We start from the raw sequence: 21,811 nt of genomic DNA, 5'->3' as shown, positions 1-21,811 counted from the left end.
TGACCACTGAAATTACAACACTCATAGTCAACTTTCTCCCTTCTTTTCAGAGATGTGAATAAATTCTACTTTGTTTTTCTTAAATTCATTCCAATGTGTAGGTATTGAATAGTAGGGATATGAAACAGGAAAAAGTACAAGTGCTAGAGGACAGAAAACAGGAAGGACTACATATTTTTATGCATTTTTCTAGTGGAATTACTATGAAATGCATGTGTAAATTTTAGTTCAGATTTATCTGCCAATTGTAAATTAGTCTAGCTTTTGCCCTACACTATTCATAAGACTTAAAATCCAACATTTTTCCTTAATTGTTTGAGATATTTAATATAAAGTGTGATTTGAGGGCTGCCAAAGAAGCACCTAAACTTATCAAGATTGAAACACTGAAATTTTCTCTTTCAGTTTAATTTTGGTATGCTTGGTTAATAGAGGAAGAAACAAGCTTAGGATATAGAAGCTGTCTGTAGACCTGTCAACTAAATCCTAAAATATGTTTGATCAAGAATTATTGATTTGTATTTATCATAGGAGGTATTTTTAAGATTTTAAAGATGAGAAGAAAAATTACTAAGACTACTTTTACTTCAAATTAATCAGCTAGCTGGTATGTTTTCTTGTGAATCTATACAACAATGGCATTTATATCTTCTGTCTTTCTTTTACCCCTTATACCTTTCCCTAGTATACCATACCTGAGATCTTAGACTATGCTGAATTTTGGTATAGTTAGGAGTTATTTTTAAAGTATACATGAAGGTAAAATAGATATGATATTTTATGTCAATGTGAGGTTCAAAATAACAGAAATATGTCCATTTTTTCAGGCTTATATTCCTAAACATGTGTCAGAGATCAGTGGGAGAAAAAAAAAAAAAAAAAAAAAAAAAAAAAAAAAAAAAAAAAAAAAAAAAAAAAAAAAAAAAAAAAAAAAAAAAAAAAAAAACACAGAAAATAAACCCATAGGTAGATACTGCTGAAAAACTTCAGTCCAGAACTCTCATTTGAGGGAGGTAGAAAAAAGGGGCAGGAAGAACCTTTTACTATCTGTGCTGAAAAATTGTATCCCTACTGGAAAATTGTATTTAGATTAAAAAGTTCATTTTTTCAGTGAAGGAACATATTTAATTTACTAGTTTTCCCAGCAAAAAATTAGATACTTTAGTTTAATATGCAAGTGAATAACTTGAACTCAAATATTAAAGTCACCTACTCAGTTTAGTAATGGAAATTGTAAGAGTCTAAGCACTGATCCGGAAACATACAGAGCCTGATTGGGATCTTCCTTACACCATTTGCATAAAACTAAAAATGTGTAAGTCAAAGACCAGCCTGAGAACAGAAACATATTCAATGTGTGCCTTAACCTCCGGTTAACACCTGTGAGGTCTCACTCAGCCTTGCACCTTCCGGTGGATATACCTCTTGCTGAATGTGACTTTGAAACTATCTGTAGGTCTTTCAGACAAAGTTGTAGTTAAATTAATCGGCTCAACCTGCAGATCAGGCACCATTTTAATTTAGCCACAGTTTTATTCTTCGATTTACTCGCACCGCTTCTGTAATTGTGAGTGACACTCATGACATGGATACCATTTATATATGGTGTTTGTACTGCAGTTTGTGAAACACATCAGAATTCTTTTGGATAATGAGCAGTATAATTGTAAATTATGTTAGCAAGTGGTTTGGAAGATCAGCCCTTTTTCAGATGAATTATTTAAACTGCCATATAAATACGTAGCATAAACTGATATAGAAAAATAAATTTAATGTATAATCTTGAGACATCCATTTTTTAGTGAAGTTCCTTCTCTGGCAGAGAAACATCTCAGACACTATGATACTAACTCCCTAAATTTTTGTTTCAACTTAATTTTTTGTAGGGTTGGTTAATGCAGAAAGGAAAGACCACTTGCATGCGTCAAACTCTATTTGAGCATATGTGACACATGACATCTGCCATTGAAAATTATGCCCCAAGGAATTTCCTTAACATTATTTCTTAAATATGAAATGCAGCCACCTCTGCTGATGAAAGGGCAGGAAGATAAATGCCAAACAGGGTAATATTCTGCATTATAGGAAAACCAAATCAAAACAATACTCATTTTGCATGATAACCAAATATGTTTGTTAGTGCATGTGAATAAATGTATGTTTAAGTGCTCATCTGAAAGTTCTACAATCTGTACACAGTTCAGAGTATTTAATTCACAAAATTTTAGTGCTTAGTTGATCTTCCCTAGGATTTGTACTTGAACTGCACCAGCTCCAGGTATTTCAAATATAGATTCTTAGTCATCATCTCTGGTGCTAAATGCCAGCAATTATAAGTACTGGTTGACTCATTTCTGTACTCCATGAGTTTTTATGGCTGTTATAAAACTTTGAAAATGCTGACAGACCTGCAGCCGTTGTGGGCATTGCCTATATCAGGGTGTTCGATATTAAATATAGTCAGATATTAAACCTTTATATTGCTGTACCCAGTTGTTTAACAGCATTGTCACCAGGGAGGATAACATGAGCCAGGGCACACTAAGTGTAATATTTATTCTAATAATTGCATTCTAGAGGACTGAAGTTGTTAACCATACAGTATGGCCTGTGGGGTTTACCAGCTCTGTGCTTCTAAGCAGAAGAGGATAAAGAGCTTTGCTTATATGTTATATTTGTATAACCACAGAGAATTAGACCTGTTGTTTCACAAAACCACAGAATAGTAAAGGTTGAAAGGGAACTGGATAATCTATTCCAATGCCCCCCACTCTCACAGGGTCAGCAAGGGCAGGTTGCTCAGGGTCATGTAGAGTCAGGCTTTGAATATCTCTACAACTCTCTGGACAACCTGTTCCTATATCTAACCATCTTTAGAATAAAAAAGTTTTTCCTAATGTTTAAATGGAATTTCAGTTTGTGCACAGTGCCTCTTGTCCTATTGCTGGAAACCATGGAGAACCATCTTCTTTGTAGCCCTCCACCAGGAGTTTACACTATAAACTGGCTAAAGTCTTTAACATGTAGCACTACTGTTCCCTGTTGACCAAACCATTCCCTAGTGTTTGAGATATGACCTCCAATATGCCTTAAACATGACAAGGATTAGCCAGACTTCTCAAAAGATATGTGAATCCTTCTCAGTATTCTGAGAGTACTCTCAGGCTCTTCCCAGATATGAGGTCCCAGACATTGCTAACTATCATTCTTGTTCAAAATTTGGATTAGATGTCACTACTTTTGTCTAATACCTTTTCCGCTTTGCACAGACCTGCCAAATGCTTGCTCAGAATTTAAGTTCTCTTTGAAATTCTAGTGGGTAATGAGAATTTTAGATTTTCCTGCTATTCATCCTTCTATAGGTGGTAATTATTTCTGAATCTGCCTGCCAGAAATTAAACAGAATCTCATGCAAACAAAGGGAATCTTAATTGAGAGACTTGCTTACATGGCACAGAGTGTGAAAACAAAAGTGTGCTTTCATAATCTTGTAGCTGGCTTCGGCATGGGGTTGGCTGATTAAAGGAAAATCCTCAATGAATAAAGTGTGGCCTATATAAAAGAAGTTAAAACCTCAAATTTGCTTGCATTTGTTAACATCCTCTTTAGCAGCCTTTCTACTCCAGAGATTTCCCTTCTTTCCTTTCCATGTAAGTTGTTCTCATTAAGTTCTGTGATTACAAACAAGGCTTAGCAGTATTAAATGACTAGACATTTTTATGGCCAAATGGGATTACTTTGATAATTGGCTCTGATCTGTTGCAGACCTTGTTCTCCATAGTTGCTGCATTGAGTCTTGTAACATGTATCATCTAACTGATATTTCCCAGGTCCTTTGATTCTGTATCTCTTCAGAAGTTTGGTTTCTTTTCAGCTGTAGGCAGCATATCACAGGCCTCACAGAATTTTTTTGTTTCTTCTGACATTGTCCATAATGGTGACTTCAAAACTGTAGTGAAAGTGTGATGAAGAATGACAAGGCTTAAAATAAGGACATCATCACAGCATTCCATGCACCCATTTCTTTCCCGGGTCATCAGTCTCAGCCATTATGTAGCCAGGCTAGATGGTGCTCTTGGGTCAGCACTCTTTACTCATGGGAAGTATTTCTGGCAGATCAGGCTTAAGAGAGGTTGACAGAAACTCCAAGCACTGAAATTACAGACCGATGGCACAGTGTCATCCACCAGCAATTATGGCATTTCAGATCCATGTATCCTTTTTCTTGTGTCATGGTTTAACCCTAGTTGCAAGTCAGTCCCCTGCAACCCCTCACTCACTGACCTGTGATGGGATGGGGGACAGAACTGGAAGGGTAAAAGTGAGAAAAGCTCTTGGGTTGAGATAAAGACAGTTTAATAGGTAAAGCAAAAGCAAAACAAACAAGGATTTGATTCACCAGATCCCATGGGCAGGCAGGTGTTCAGCCATCCCCAGGGGAGCAGGGCTCCATCAACCTAATGGTGACTTGGGAAAGTGAACACTTCCACTCTGAAGATCCCCCTATTCCTTCTTCTTCCCCCATGTCTATATGCCTAGCATGATGCCATATGGTCTGGAATATCCCTTGGGTCAGTTGGGGTCAGCTGTCCTGGCTGTGTCCCCTCCCAGTTCCATATGCACTTTCAGACCCCTCACTGGTGCAGTGGGGTGAGGAGCAGAAGAGGCTTTGACTCTGTGTGAGCACTGCTCAGAAGTAACAAAAACATCCCTGTGTTATCAATGCTGTTTCCAACACAAATCCAAACCATAGATCCATACCAGAAGAAAAGTACCCCATACCCATACCCGATAGCCCCATACTGTGAAGAAAATTATCTCTGCCAAAACCAACACAGCTAACAATGACAGATCCCTGTGATAAAAGGTGTCTGACCTTGGAGAAACAGACCAGTCAAACACTCAGAGCACTCAAAACTTTTTACTCTTGTCATGGCCACATGCTATCTTATAGAACAGAAAGGACCGATATAGTCAGTTTGCATCTACAGGTTTGAGGAGATGCAGAATTTAGAATTATCCTGCACAGCACTTTCTTGTGCCTTGAAGTGAAGAAATATTTCTGTGTCCACAGAGACATGTATTAATCTTCTTTACCCACTGTATTGTTAAGGCTGCACCACTTATAACTAAACAGTTCAAATTAACTGCTGAACTGTAAAAGTTCAGATGTTGCCCTGATGATCATCCCAATTATTTCTTTGGAAAGACTAACAAACACTGACTCAAGCTTGGTGCTATTTATTTAATTTTGGATTCCACAATGATTCATTGAAATAGTTACTTGAGAGAAATGGAGATCGGATTCCCGATAATACTGTGGAATGTGTTGATAAAACTCTCAGATAGTCACAGAAAGCAAATATGTGACAGAAACCCAGTCTAACTGTCCCTGCAATCTGATCTAGGGAAAAAAAATCATCTTTCACCCCAGATATGGCACTTCATTTAACCCTGAGCAGTAAAGCCCACCTTAGCCCCATTCTTACAATGTCTGTTCACAGTCACAGGGTACAAAGTTTTTTTTATATACTTATTTGTATATCAAAAATTAATCAGAAATGCAGAAGTTATGGAGCTTAAAATTATTTATGATATCTGTATCCCCCAAAGTGTTCTCGTTAACAATGAGAAGAGGATACTTCTGTATTTCAGAATCCTGAAGTGGTAAATTCATCAGAAATTTGCTATTAGCCCATACAAAAACACCTCTCTGTTTGCCAGAGATACTTCAGCAGCTTTGAAAGCTTTACTTGATCAAAATATATTCACTAAAGTCTTTTCTGTGAAAGGTACAACCGAGTGCCCATAAAACCTTGAATAATCTGTGTATGTTTTCAACTGGCATTATTTTGTGTGTAAGAAAAAGCATGCGTTTCTGTAGCAGCTTGATAGGCTGGGGGCTAATGCATGCACTGTACTTCTGTGCCTGTGCTGTGATTTATTTTGAGCAGGGCATGTTTATGGCAGTGCTTCTCTTAACTAGACAGTGGGTATAATGCTGCCAAGTTCTGTTGTCAGTCTGTCAGTAAAAATAATGTCAATAGTAATCAGTCACTGCCCAATTTCGTCCCTCCTGCCTTCTTTGCTCCTAGAGCTAGCCACTGTCAGGTGATGCACATTGCCAGTTTTGCTCCAGTCTTACAGAAAAGGGATTTTCCCCTCCCACTCTCCTTTAGCAAGATGTGACCATTGCCCACATCACTCTTTAATCTCCTATGGGAAATAATAATTAGAAAAAAAAAGAAAAAGAAAAGTCTACCTTACAAGCAGCTACTGTTTGGATAAATGTCATGCTTAGCCTGACATTTCTTGATACTAGTCCTTGGATAGCCCAGTAAGCAGAGACTGCAGCCCAGAGGGTAATGGGGGAAGACATGTAAAGGTCGTTGTGATTATAGTGAAGGAGATACTTTAAAGCAGAATCCAAATATAAAACCTTGTAGAGGCTGGCATGCAAATTAAAATGTAAATAAGGTTGACAAGCTTTCCAGCAAGACATCAAACTGCCAAAGGGCAAATCTGCCTTCTCCAGGCCTTTTCTGTCTTTCGTGAGCACACTACAGCTGTTTCCTCAGCCAGCAACAATAGTAACCTCTGGGAGAAGGAGGAATATGAAAGCTATAGCCATTCTTAGCAGCTGTCACATTTGCAATGGTTTCTCTTCAGAGTATTTCATAATCCTTTTTTTCAGGGTACTTGCCTTAGAAATTTAGGTTATGCAAGCACTATAAATTAATAAACAATAAGATGTGTATATACATGCACAAGCATCGAAGGCAATCTTACAGCTATGAAATTCTTACAAGCTTCATGAAAACAGGGTAATTGTGAGATCCTATTCCACACTTTTAACATAATTAGATATGAAAGAAAGTGAGAAAGATGAGGGGAGAAAAGAGAAATAGTCTCTGGTATGGGTCCTTCATTGAATTGTATTTAAATTGTAGCAAAAGCTAGAAAAGGTTCATAGGAGTGAGAGAGGCTTTTGAAGATGAAGGAGCTGAGGTAGAAGTGACAAGATAAGAAGTCTTGTAATTCTCAGAATAGATTCACCTTCAGCATTCTGATGTCAGAAATATATGTGAGTAATTGTTATTATTGTTTTGAGAAGTCTACTTTGATTTGGCCTTTTTTTGTTTGTTTGTTTTTTCTTTTTACTAGAGAATTCATTCTTTTTGCTTTAGTATCTCGCAGAAATTCATTTGTGTATATTTAAAAACATATGTGCATTTAACCAGCACTTCCCTTGGCACCCCTTTCCGCCTTTTGAAGGGTGCTGCCCTCCTTTCCCGATGTCCTTCGGAGCAGCCACTTGGCATGCCCTGCACAGCAATGCCAGCTGCACAGCAGACCTTCTCCAAACCTGAGTTTCGTTTCCCTTTGTGAGTACACGATATTTGCTGCCTGTTGGGGTGCTTTTAGAGGCCTCCTGTGCCAACCATCTACAAACTGGAATGCTTTGCTGCAGTAATAGTGTCTGCTAATGTCTCATTACAATCAATTTGAATGCTTCAAGTTCCACTGAGAGCTAATAACACATGAAAGTCAAACTAGGCTCGTAATTTCAAAGACGCATATTTTTTTGTAATAAAGTGAACAATTATGCCCTGTTGAAAGTTGACTATAACAGATTTTAAAGGTGTGTTTGTAGAGTCATTAGGACCTCCTCTTATGTGTCTTCTAACTTGGAATAGCAAGATATTCTCAGCTTTCTGTTTATCTTTAATAAAATAACAAAGCTTTATCCATTGTCCTTTACAATTTTACACATTTATATTTACATTTTTCATAGTAATAAAAAATTAAAATATCTAAACCAGTTCGACTTACCTGGCTTTGAGAGAGCTTCACATCACATTTCATAGGAAAAAGAGGTTGTTTCATTGCCCTTTATCCATGTTATTGTTTTCACTCCCAACTCAGCCTCCTCTCACTTGATTGTCTTTCAACTAAATGGCCTGGTGAAAAGGAAAGTTAAAATAATGGTAGCAAATTGCACCTGAAATCATCATGGGCAGCTCTTCAGATGGATATCTCATGTAAGAATGAAAACAAATTGGACCCAACAAGCTCAATATGTGACAGAAGTTAGGGAAACAGGAAAAAAAAAAACAGATTCATATGTAGAAAGGAAAATCAAATTTACATGGTTCTCAAACAGTTCACGACCCTGCCAGATCTGGAGCAGCTAGGGCACTGAAGGCTTTGGGAAACAGACAAAAAAGCAGTGAGGCTGAAGAAAAAGAGGAGAAAGCAGACTTATGTATTCTTTAATAACTATTTTACAGGTAATTTAAGAAGAATAGTGGAGAGGTGCGGCAGACAACTGAAAGGAGGAAAGAAATGCAGAGACTAACCGCTCTGAATGGGCAAAGAACAAGGCACAGGGCACAGTGACAAGTAGTAGTTTGGTAGTTTGCAAGTGGAGAAAAAGAGTTGTTGCTCATGAGCCCCTGTGTAGGAGGTACAGGGAGGATGCCTGGCTCTCAATTAGACTTTGGTGAGGTAATGGATGTGCCCAAGGAACAGAAAAGGGAATGGAGAAGCTGGAAAACCTGAAATTTTTTGGCCTTCCTTCCTACTGTTATGCTCATTAAAAACAGAGCTAATCTTTAGTCCCATCAACAGATGGGAACTGATGGTGTGGTCAGGGCAGAGACACATAGGCTAGTTTTACCATTAAATGCAGTGTTTTGTGAAGTTACATTCTCAGGTTGCAACAGAAAGTGTCAAGAGAGGGAAAATCTGGCCTTTGATTTGTTATGTCAAGCAGACAGGATACAAAGGCCTCAGAAGCCTGAGTTTACTGGCAAGGGCAAGGAAGGTTGGTCCACCAGGCACCTTCCGTACTCAGTGGAGAGAGAATGTTCTTTGAAGATGCTGGCCTTGAATTGAGTTGTGGGTGTGCCTCTCTTTAGGGTCCCTAGAAGATAAACCCTAACAGGCTAAAATCAGCCCTTATGATTGCCCTGTCTTTTGCCCTCCTCAAGGTACTGGGTGGGAGGTCAGGGAACAGGGAACAAGAAGGGATCCAGGAGTGGAACTAGATTGTGAAGCTTCTGCTCTCTTGTCTTCACATTATCGTGATAGCACATCTCTGCAGAAGTCTATTCTGAGACCAGCCAGCCCCTTGAACAAGCTAAAGAAGCTGCCCAAATCTTTTGTCCCATTAATTTCAATGTCTAGAGCTAGTACATCGCTTATTCAGTTAGGAGTGAATTTCACAATACAGTTATCCCAAGATTATGGAAAACTATCATAATAGCACGATCACAAGTGAAAGCTAAGATGGATTTATGTGATATTCTTGAAACTTCAGTGCCTTCTGTAAGTCAACAGGAAAATATTATTATTCCATAAAATGCCACTGCAGCCAGATTGGATTGGGCATCTCTGATCTTGTGTGAATTAGCACAAATTAATTTTCACATTAACCTGCTTAAAGCCATGAACCCTGCATTAGGTACTAGGGGATCCAATTATTACAATAATAGCACTTTTTTGCTAATTACAGGGACACAACAAAAAGTTTTTTGTAGCAATACTAATCCATTTTATAGCATGTAGGCCACTGGCAGTAATGAGCTTCATCTGTCCCAAGTGGTATACAGTAATTTTCTTTAAGGTCTCATTTTTGACACTTGAAGATTTTTTTCAAAAGGTTTTTTTTTGCAAAACCATCCCTGCTTGCCCTTTTAGCTGTGTTCCTCTTCTCATTACTTTTGGTAATTTTACTACAGTGTTAGTTTTTAAATATTTCAGTTTACCATATTGTTTTCTTGTATTCATTGTGAATCAGAAGGAATGGTCTTAAAAAGCAGTAAAAAAGCTTCAGATGAGACATTAGGGGAAAATGCAGCTGCAGAAAGAGAGTAAAGCGTGAGAATAAACTGTTTGAGGTGATTGAAGTGTCTTCATCTCTGAGAATCTTTAAGAACAAATTAGCAGACATCTGTAAAAAGATCTAATTGTGACTTAGGGCCCCTGAGGATGTTCTGCTCACTTGCGGCAAACTCTTTGTCTCCTCTTACCTCTGAGAGGTCAGGCTCCTGCTCCAGTTGCAAGTTTCTGATGCCTGGCACCCATTTAAGAGAGGGCTCTTTGTCCTTGGAAAATACTAGGCAGTGCAATTTGATACAACCTTTTATCATTGTAGTCTAAGCTAAATCATCTCCCTTTGCTTCAGGAAATGCAGTCAGTTGCCCCAACACAGATGACATTTAGGAACTTGATCACAAATCCCAGATCATAATGCACTCCCAGACGATCTTGCCTGAGTCTCTCATTTGATCTGAGTGCAAATCTTTCTTATAGGAAACTTAAATCATTCAATATTCTCAAAAAATTTTCTCAAATGTTTATTGTTTTTGATCATTCCTGTTCAAACTGTCTCTGAAAGCTGTTTGAATGTGACATTTATTAGTGCTAAATGCTGTTTAATCATAAACATCATAAGCATCATACGTGACGGGATAATCTTGATCCACTGCTTTTCCCTACCTGGATCATCCTGAACAGTCACAACTAATGAAGTGGAAAATGAGGGAGCTTTGGAGAAATCAGCCTGAGCCAAATATACATGTTCTATTTGCATTCAGTTTATCTATCTATTTATCTATCTATTTATCTATTACACTGACTTTCTGTAAGGCACTGTAAAACACTATAAACCAATAACACTCACCACATAGGGATAACAAAGTATTCACTTACTCCAGAGAACAAACAACTGGGAAAAGCTTTTCCTTGGAAAAAGCTGTTGAGGTTGCCATTCTTATTCTGGGATGCTTGTCAGAATCATGAAAGACTATAAGAAGCCCGGGTATCAGGCGGGAAGTTTTCAGCACTTCCATTTTCTATTAATCTGTAAGCCTTGCCTGTAATGTGGCGCACCAGCACAGCAGGGAGACAGCAGAGATCTGCTTCCTGTAGGAATGACTAATATTTTCTTTATTAACTAAGATTGGATTGTCTATTTAGCAAAATGGAAGTTGGTGGGTGAAGTTGTGTTCTCTCTCTAAATCTGTCATGAGAATCAATGTACAATGGAAAAGAGCAATATACACAGAGGAAATGTCCTGGTGTAAAAGCCAATAAATAGCTTCAGCTGTGTTTAGCTAGAAAAATGAGTCTACCTACCTGAGCACTGAGTGTTATGAGTGTTCTTCTAAGAGTTACACAATGCCAAAATGGAACTAATTGTAAGAAAATATTTGAACAGTTTATGCGCAATATTTTAGGTTTTGATTTTCTGTAAAAGCAGGAATTGGACTTGATTAAGAAGACCTTTTCCAGCTAAGTCTTTTATGCCATAAGGGTGGGGTTTTGTGGTTCTGTGAATGATGAGGTCAAGGGCATCAGCAGTAATTGCAAGGCATTTACTGGTATTAGTGATTTTTCAGACATTATTCCAATTTTACATGATCTGATGCTCAAGTTAATCAACATTTCAGAGCATCCAGGCCATCAGCTATAGCCTGCATTTCTAATTAGCAGCCAAATGCACAACATACATATTTGCAACCTAGATATCCCATTGCACAGGACTCAAAATATTCCTTATAATAAGCTGAGAGGAATGCAGGGGGCATGAGGTAATATATGTATTTGTCTTGTTTAAATTCATTCAAGCCTGTAATGTGCTGAACCATTCCCTATTGCCTGTTTGTACTAGAAGCAGTAATCCCCCCTTAATAAGGAAGCTCTAGAAAACTAATACAATTCTGTAGCTGCTCTAAATGTTGCCTCTTAGAAAAGATCAATACACACATGGGAATGTTTTCATCCATTTCATTCTTTTCTGTATACTTTCCTTTTTTGTTGAGGACATTTGAAATTGGTTCTTCTTTTTAATTCAATAGAGTGTCCCAGACAACCTTAGGACATGGCTGAAGATATCCTTTACTGGAAGAGAAGCACAGCTGAGTATAGGAAAGTGACAGATATGGGGAAATGTAGTTTTTACCTGGCAGATTTTGAAGTGAAGGACTAAATCACTTATTAATGGCATTATTCAATGTTAGCAAATGGCATCATAATAAAACAGTTCAACCTAATGAGGTATATTCATGTTTATTTTCATAACACATTTGCCAAGATTCTGTTTCTCTTACTGATGGTCCTTCTGATTTCTGTATTTTGGGAATTCTGTAAGATTATCCTGTTCTATGAATAATTATGCCTGGTACTATTGGTATTCTTGCTACTGTTTATTTTTCTGCTTTAGCTTGTAATGATTTTAAATTAGTTGTGGGTTGTGGTTTTAAGGTGGGGTTTTTTTACTGTAGGCTACAACTTTCATGCTCATTTATGGAATTAATAAAATCACATTAGCTTCCACACCACTCTATTTTCAGTGAGAAACTTTTTTTTCCCCTGAGTCTCTTTTAGGAACCCCTTTTTTATCTCTTCCCACTCTAAATATATCAGAATTTCATGCAGTATAAGTACAAAACTGGCATATGATGTCTTAGCTGTGAAACGTTTTGTGTAAGTTTTCATAGAAGTTCACTTGGGAATTTTGAGCCCTGATTTAGTGATGTCTTTTTTTTCATTTTTGTCTGAAAATCGGGCAGGTCAGACTGATCTACATTTCCAGTTTTATTTTGAAAAGATTCCCACACGAAGACAGTGGGTCTTTTGCCTCTTTAGTCACACTAAGTCGTTATTGATTTGGGAGATGATGAAATAGGATTGTACCCTTTTTCTTTTCACAGTATTGTTTAGTTTAAGGTGGCATCTTCTGTGTACAACAGTGCTGGGGAAGATGCCATCTGCCCCAGTCTGTTCCCAGCTTTTTATCCCTGTGTTCTGCCCTCCTTAACACTTGCAGGCAGTTTTGTATCTGAGTACTTTCTATTCTAGATCAATCAGATTCAGACAGGTTAGTGTAAATAGGGTACACAGGCTAACCCGGCTCTTTCTCATTGAAAGGGATTTGGAAACACTCACAATAACCATGTAGCTGACAGGTTGGGACGTTCAGGAGACTTTTAGAAGGAGGAAATTTATAAACAGCTGAAGTCAGTTAGGAATCATTTGCCGTCATTTACAAGTCTGTAAAAGAGGAATACCTACCCAGTATAGTTACAGGGTTAGTCAAGACAACCAGAATGCCTGTCAGTATTGCCATGCCCAGGAAACTCTAGAAGTAATCAGCTCTGTATTTGGTTTCCTCATGCCAATTCATGTCTTAAGCAAGCATGTCTTCTTCATTAGGAAGATATGGCTAATTAGTGCAACATGCCCAGCTCCCAAGGAATAGAACTACACTTGGTAAAAAACAGAAGCAAGAAAAAAAACAAGGAAGCAAAAATAAGTAACAATTTCCCCAGGGCAATGATTTTGGATGGGAAATTGTGGAAATTGAATAATGTCTGAAAATAAGATCTTCCACCACTAGCCTGAAGCGACAAAATAGCTAAATGAATTAGCTTAGCTATTAATGGAAAGTAGGTTTTGTTTCTTTGCAATGTCACACATAAATATTTGTCGAAGAATGAGGATTAAAAGGCAGGGAAGTGGGTTTTTTTTCACCTTGACAAAATGACAGAATCATTTTGTGCTTAAAACTCAGGAGATATCTTGAAATGTGTCTGTACTGTACAAAACAGTAACTCCTACAAAGCTATCAAGGTTAATGAGACATAAGCTACTCTGCTGGGCGAGCATGGCTGTGCAAGTTGGATGCCAGGGATGAAGTGATGTGCCCAACTTTTCCAAGATTTCACACTTTGCTGCCAAGGCAGACCATGTGTGATATGGTTGTTTCAGATCTGCATCTCTACTCTTTATTTGCCTTGCCCCTTCTTGGGCATGTGTGCACACAATGTTTTTCAGAATGTTAACTCAGTGTGAGCCTCGGGTAATTTGAAAAAGTGCCATAAACAGTCCTGTTTAGTTCAGGGTGCATCAATTCAAATAACGAGTGAATAAATTTTTGAGAATGCACAAAAATTCAATGCAGGATAAAGCTCTCCAAAATATTGTGAGGGGTTATTTTCAAAAGCTATTGAATTGCTTGCAGTTTTCTTCAATGTTTGGAAGAAGTTGCAAAAAATTTCCAACTGAGAAACTCCAGGCTGACACTTCATGAACCAAAGATACACTTTAAGGGAGGAGGTAAAATAGCACCTCAGTGGGATACGTAGTCCTTGTCACTCGCTAGTAGCTTGATTTATTTTAGTACATCTCTTTCATGAGGAGGTATAAATTTTTTTAAACTAAAGCTTCCGGAGGCAATTTGGCTTGGAATTGTATTCCCTGGGACTAAAATATAACGTGTTATTAATCTTGTGAATATATTGTGGAAGGAAACATATTTTCAGGTGTATTTATATTCTCAACTAACGCAATATGAGGGCTGTATCTAACAGTGCAACATATGGAGAAAGCATTATATTCAATAATAAAGCAAATGAAAATAAAGTTAGTGGTGATATCTAGGCAATAAGGCCAGCTACAGAACAAATATATAGGGTGAAGTTTTAATTAGAAAACAGGCTGAATTGTAAATACCTGAATATTGGTAAAGGAAGGCAACCAACCAATATCAAAGAATAAAATGGCCCTACTGTGCTGAAATTTTAAAGGGCAAAACAATCACTAAAAATCAGTAAATATGCCTGTGTTATTATTTTTGAAAGGTTCCTGAAAAGGGGTATTGAAAATATTTCAATAAAAACAAGCAGATATATTCAAAGTAATAAAACCTAATAAAATGTATATATATCTTCACTTTTTCAGTATTGAAATCTATGTTTTTCATTTCCTTTGAGTGAGCTCAGGAGAGTTATATGACTGATAAGAAATAGCAGCATCACTTGTTCTGTTGCTCAGTGCATCATGAATGGCTTTTGAGCAACACTTTCTCAAGTCAATAATGCCCATTACTGCATCAGAATCATGTGCAGTTTTTTCCTGTCAATTCATGAGTTTAGCTGATAATAAATCTAACTGATTGTTTGGACTTATTGAAAGCATAACATTTGCTATACAATATGAGATCCAAAGCCAACCTTGTACAGAACTATGTCCCTGGCAGTGGCTAGCATCAGATATGGCAGAGGAAGATAAAGGAACCAAAGCTACAGTGAACTGTACCTAACCATAGTATGTTTGTGTGTTTATTTCTTATGAAATTACTGCAGATCACAAAGATTTTTCACCGTCATTAATCTGCTGTGTAACTGTTTGCAACATCAGACAACTATAGAACTGAACTCCTAATCATCCAAAAAGGGTACCTTTAGCAAAAAAATTGACTCAACATAAATATTAAACAAAAAAAAGTTATAAACAGAAGACATAAAATACTAGTATTATCAGTTCATGTCTTTTTGCACACTTTTTCACTTTTTATGTGTATTATAGTAGTTTCAAAGGCTTCCAGGACAGTGGGTTGCTGGGCATCTGGCAGGCATAGCCAAAGACACCATGTTAGTCTAGCAACCATATCTCTGCCATAGCTGTCATAGTATGATGAGACACTTTTTTTGATTCACACAGCTTCCCACTGTAAATCTGTGGAAAAGCAAGAATGAGATCCAGTGCTCTGAAGTCTTAATGTTGGTCTGCTCACCTTCCTCTCATCTACAAGTATAAAAACAATGGTGACTGGTCAGCCTTGTGTGTAAAGGGCAGAAACGTAAAACACTCACTGTAAGAGCAAGTGTGTTCTACTATTTTAAATCTTAAACCATTTAGCTAAGACATCTGCTAAAAGGAGGCAAAGGAAAAATATATTTGCATAAATAATGTTACCATAATAATAGTATTATGCACATATCTGTCTCATGTGTCCAAGGCAATAAGTTCATGACTTGCTGTAGAGGCATAAAATTTGTGTTCCCATGAGTAGAACAGAAGAAAATCTCAGAATGTTTAAACTGGCCTCAATCCACTGAAATTATGGTAAATTGGTTCTGATAAAGAACTTGACCTGGCAGCTGCTCCTTTATTTTAGATTTATTCAATATACCCTTTTTGAAGTGATAAAGTTCTCTAATTAATGCCTTACAAGTTTGGGGGGGGGGGGGGGTTATACATTGTAGTCTATTAAAATTGGACAGTTCAGGACAAATTTGGGGGGTTTTTTTATACATTGTAGTCTGTTAAAACTGGACAGTTCAGGCTTAAGTTTTTGTTTAAGTTTTCATTTAAATTTCTACTCTTTAGTAAATCTGTTATCGTCTATAAGCAAATGGTGATTATCCTGACTTGCACAGAAAAGCAAATATTGATACCTGCTGACAGAAAGAATTGCTATCTCTCTAAAGGTGCCAGCACTAAGTGTTCAAGCTAATACAGACTTGGACTAGGATGTTGAACTATCATTTTCACTATTGTATCATATGTCAGCATTTCAGTTTCTTGGCTATGCTTTACTTGTAGGATCAGGGCTTTTCTGTTACTATGTTCTCTAAATTCAATCAATACTACAATCTTTGTTATAAACATAAAAGTGAAAAATAAGAGTAATGTAGCTTTGTAAAATTCTGCAACCTTTTCTAGAAGAAAAGCTGCAGCATATTTATTCATTTATCATAGCTATTCTTTATTTGTATGACCAAAAAGTAGCATCAAGCCATCAGATATGATATCTCTGTCTTTGCTTGTTTTAGATTTAGAAATTATTTGATTTTGTAGTTTGCTTTCTTGCATTCAGTTTTAGTCTTCCAAATGCATCTAAGACTTCCAGGAGTTTTCCTGTATGCTCAAGTATCATAGCCTTTTAGGCCATTTCTGAACTCACTTGGAGAATTTTAATTTAAAATTTCAATATACTGCTTATATTAATAGAAAAAGTACTTCCCACCACATAGGTACCCACTTGCACAGTTGTTAGAGGGGTTGGCAGGACTTTAGGTGTCTAAATCACTTCATCAGTGAAAATGTTGGTCACTGCATCCCCTCAGATGCCAAAGTGGATTAGACAAGATTTTGTAGATCATAGTTGTGATCTTGGCTAGCTAAACATGAAGTTGAAGTGTATTACTCTTTGGGTTTGGGAGTTCAGATCTTTTTGTAATGGGGCTGGCCATTTGCCTTGCTTTGATTTCTCAGTATGTGAGCTAAGGATAAGGTTCAAGGTGTTTGATGTTTTCTGCCAAAGATCTGTCCTGTTCTTTCAACATGTCCAAGTGCTTTGAAAAGGCAAACAATTGACATTTGAAGGTTAGAATATGTATGAGTCCTAGATATAGCACTTGGTAAGGTGTTGGAATGAGGTAGAAGGAAAAGAACCAGCTCTCTGTCCATATATTCAGTCTAAGGAGTCCTGTATGAAGCACACAAACATCAGTTATTCAAACTAGTGTCTGTATTTAATAAATAAGCTGTTTTGGCTTTGACTGGCTTGGGGGCAATTCACATTGTAGTAATTCAAGCTGACCCTACTTGCTTTCCTGACTGAACAGGGAGTTGAGCAGAGCCAACATTAGAAAACAGATTCTTGGAAAAATGAGGATTTGCTTCAGGAGGCATGCAGAGCCAAACATGCCAATGCCAGAGCCCTGGAAGTTGGTCTTGCTGTCCCTGTAACTTGGCCATTCCTCAAAGCAGCAATCTCCTCTCCCACATCCGATGTCACTAGCTCCACCTCTTCAGGGACAATGAATTGTATCTGTGTCTTCAGGACAGCCAATTTCAGGTCTACCTGCACTGCTATGAGCTCTGAGCCAACTCTAAAGTGTGGTATGAACAAACACTTCCCTCCATCCCTTTTGCCCTGTTTCTTAGAGCAACAATCCCAGTGCCACGGGCCAGCACAAACCATTATATCTTCTGGTCTGACTCCAGCGATAATACAGGTTACAGTCTGCTCGCCCATTTGCTCTTTTAGTCTAGCATAGCTTTATCAGTTTCTTAAGCTACCAGAGTTTGTTAGATCATTAGTGAATCAGGCAATGGGTAGGATCTTTGCAGATGGATTTTAATAAGTCAAATTTGGGAATTTTTGCTAATTAAGCATTCCAGCAGCAAAACGTTCTTTGTTCTCTTTTTCTTCAAAGAGCATGAAATTAGTGAATCAGCTTTAACTGGTTTTTTTTGTCATCATGTCACAACTTTAGTATCCTTTAAATTGTGTTGGAGCCCTGCAAGTCAGGTCCAATGCTGAATTTGAAGGATGTATGAAGTGTTTTTCTGGACGTTAGCACTGCCCTTATTCACACCTAGCAAATGCAAAGCTATTAGGAATCCACTCCCCTGGAACGATCACACTCACAAAAAAGTGTTAAGAAAAAAGGACTTTTTCTCAGTAGGCAGAACTACTCTGATGGCAGAGTATCACTGTTTCTTTTTCTGTTCAAATTTCAAATGCAGCTGTCACTATACTATCTAGGAATCAGTAGAACTAGGAGGGCTGAGTTTAAAGAAGTTGATCTGAGCTGGGCTAAATACTGGCTGTATTGATGGCCGTACAATTTCTGGTCTAGGAATTTGTCAGGAGGAAGGGAGGAGTTACATTTCAATATTTTTTATGCATAAGTATGAAGAAGGTACTGTGGAAAAATATGGTCCCATAAATTTGGTAATTTTCAAATTATCTATGTATTTCAATCCAAAGGAAAAAGTATCTCAAGAACACAAAGAAACAGAATATCATTAGTACTTCAGTATTTTTTTTTATATCAAACAGGGAACAGGAGCCTGAACCCTGAATTTCCATCACATTCTTTTTAGACAATTTTTAAGATGTGTCGTAGTTTCAAGAGGTCTTCTAAAAAGAGAGAGATTACTAAATTTAGAATAAATTTACAGTATGTTAAAATCAGTTGAATTACAAGTGTGCTCTGACATCAGAACACAGGTGATAATATCATCATCTGACCAAGCTATAGTCATTTGAGTATCTTATGAGCTGATGTTGCAAATAGCTGAATGCTGTGCTAGAGAGAGTCGGATTTCCAATCCTCTGTTCTCAGTCTCCAGATTGGTGTCTAAATCTGGGAGTTACTCCTACACTGCACATATAGAGTCAGCCTGGGATGTAGTTGTTTATTAAAGGGAAAGTTGCTCTGCTGTAGATCACTGGTATCTTTAGCTTTGCCCAGATGTAAAACATCAAAGAAGCTGAGTTACACTGTATGTTTACTGTTTTTTAGAGTGTGTCCACCATAAATGAAAAAGACCTAGTAACAATCCTTAAAATTGTAATATTCTGTCTATATACATAGGACTGATACTGTATGAGGAAGAGAAACATAAGCTTTTGGTACTTAAGATCACCTTTCCTATTTGCAAAGAAGAAATGTTAGATTTGTTATAATGAAATATAAGCTAAATAAAGCCTTGCTCAGAAGAAGATTATTTAATAAGTAAATTCTAAAGCAGGGGATTAGAATAAATAGGACTCATACAGAGCAAACTTAAATCCTACACTGGGACAAACATTTCAAAACTAAACTCTACTTAAAAAAACAACACAGGTTTGTAGGAACCTTAGTTCTACTGAGGATTTGGGCTTTTAAATTTCTGAGAAGTTTGAAGATGTACCCTAGGTGAATGAAATGAGCAAGAAACAAGCAACAGAATAAATCTAAAATACCATCTGCATGTAGGAGTGTCTCTTCTTCTGACATACAGAATTTCAGTTGCAGTCAGTGAAATCATAGGTATGTGGGAAGACTGGAGAGTCTTATACCACAGCAGTGGTTCCCAGCTGACTAGCAAAGTAGCCACTGTCACTTAACAGACTAAGTAGGCAATGCCAAGAAAGATCAATGGAAGATAGGTAAATGGAGGTAAAATGTGTCAAGGATGAAGAAGGGAAAAAACCCAAACACAAACCCCCAAATCAAATCATTCTCTTAAGCCAGCTTGAAGGTAGCTAGTGTTTATGTAAAATGTGGGATCTTGCAAAGGTCAGGTGTTTTTATACAATGAAAAGTTAAAGTCCTCTGAATAAAATGAATAAAAGCATCTAGACATTCTGGGAACTGAGCCAGTGGGAACAGCAAATGATCAAACAAAAATAATGTTGAGATTTCTACTAGGAGAAAATGTGAATATTGCTGTCTTACAGTGTTCTCATGTAGCTCAAACAGCAGCTAACAGGATGCAGGCCAGTGGGTTATAAATGCACTTTAAAGATTTATTTGCTTAAGCTGAGAGGTGGCGTGATCTGGCAGGATGTACCTCCAGCCTTTAAGGGAGGAAACATTGCATTGCTGTTTTACTTGTGCTCTAGCCTTTCTGTGGGGAAAGGAATCCTTCTTTTGAAGGCATCAGTGGAATAAAACATTGAGGTGCAGGAAACATCTCCTCTTTGCTGGCATCAGTCTGCAACATCTTACTCTTCAAAGTGTCACTGACTCATTGAAATGTATTGTGTACACTCTCTCAAGTTAGTCTCCTAGCTCACATCAATAGATTTCCTGGGCTTAGGTTGAAATATGACTCTGTGTGGTTGGAGCATTGTAGGTTGTCAGTTACAAGGAATTAGAATTTTTCTCCAAAACTTCAGCCTTTCCTCTTGCAAACCAAAACCATTAGGTCACACAACGAGCAAGGGGAACATGCCAGCAGAAGGGACCATTGACCAAGCTGTACAAAGGCTGGGTCCTGTCAGCAAGGAGCCTTACCAAATGATACACCTCTAGCTGAATCCTTGTTCCAGTGCTGATCCCATGTTTCTGGTCAGCATGTCACATTTTACAAAGCTGCCAGCAGAGCTATGGAGCAGAACAAGGTGAGGAAGGTAGTTTTGTGCCGTCCTTATGCAGCTTGGGTTTGGTATTTTGGGGGTCACCCAACCTAAGACCAAGTTATGGCTCCACCTATTTAAAAGAAACAGACCCCAAACCTCAGTGGGCAGAGTAAATAGGGTGGCTAATTGCTCATATAATGATTTGACAGCTGCTGTGGGGATAATTAGACTTGGAGATATCTTCTTCGGTTTGATGGGATTTTACAGTAAATTCTTGACTCATTAATAACTTCAGTGCACCATCCCACTGCCCCTAACAAAGTATCAGATTGTTTGGAAGGAGGAATGATACAGTGGAAAACTACTTTCAACATCCTTTCCACAGACTGAGAGATATTTGGTAACACACTTAGAACCTCCTTTCCTTTCCTGAAACTGCAGTTCAGTGCGTCTAGCTATCTGACTCCTCACCTACTCAGTGCTGAAATGTTCAGGTACCACAATAAAAAGGACATTTATTTACCTAAAATGATACATTAATGCAAGGTCCTGTTAGACCTCCATTTTCAGGACATGTCTTACATTCATTAATTTAATATCAATTTGCATTTAGCAGCCCTAATGATTATATAGGTCAAGAAAACTAAAATATCTTTATTCTCTGGGTGTTTCTTATCTCCTTAGAGTACGCTCGATTTGAGGCAAAAATCCATGACCTGCGTGAGCAGATGATGAATCACAGCATGAGTTCTGGGTCTGGATCCCTGAGGACTAATCAGAAGAGGTCACTGTATGTCAGGTAAGCAGGAAAAGCTTTCTTCTGGGAATATGTCAGCAGCTACTTTGTCGATGCCAGACCCGCGTTGTTAGTTCAGCAAGATGGGAAAGAAGTTTGAGGAGCTGCATTGAAATGAACTGAGAAACGCATCAATTTTACAAGCACAGCAGCATTAATGTAAAAATTGGATAAAAGCCCTATTTGTCCTATTGCTTAATCTGACCACTTCAAGTAATTTTCAGTGTGTTATACCTTTATAGTGACTTGGGTTTATGAGATAAAAATTTCTTCCCAGTTGTCAGCTCTTTGGACATCTGAGATGGATATTGTGGTATAATGACACTATGTTTCTGTGTGAGGTCTTGCCCAGACAGAGAATG

General features: G+C 37.7%; 1 protein-coding gene across 24 annotated transcripts in view; it reads left to right on the top strand.

Annotated features, from left to right (window-relative positions):
- Positions 1 to 21,811, top strand: part of DLG2 (discs large MAGUK scaffold protein 2) — a 995,087-nt gene that overhangs the window by 879,102 nt on the left and 94,174 nt on the right. For all 24 annotated transcript variants that reach the window (XM_039378618.1, XM_039378625.1, XM_039378621.1 and 21 more), the window contains one exon: positions 21,338 to 21,452. In XM_039378618.1, the coding sequence (XP_039234552.1) occupies positions 21,338 to 21,452 (115 nt within the window). The remainder of the gene's footprint in view (positions 1 to 21,337; positions 21,453 to 21,811) is intronic.

This window comes from Pipra filicauda, unplaced genomic scaffold (assembly GCF_003945595.2).
Source record: "Pipra filicauda isolate LSUMZ 115617 unplaced genomic scaffold, ASM394559v2 scaffold141_size4267151_pilon, whole genome shotgun sequence".
Classification (NCBI taxonomy): Eukaryota; Metazoa; Chordata; class Aves; order Passeriformes; family Pipridae; genus Pipra; species Pipra filicauda.
The sequence above is the reverse complement of the archived record's forward strand: the minus strand, read 5'-3'. Positions and strand labels throughout refer to the sequence as shown.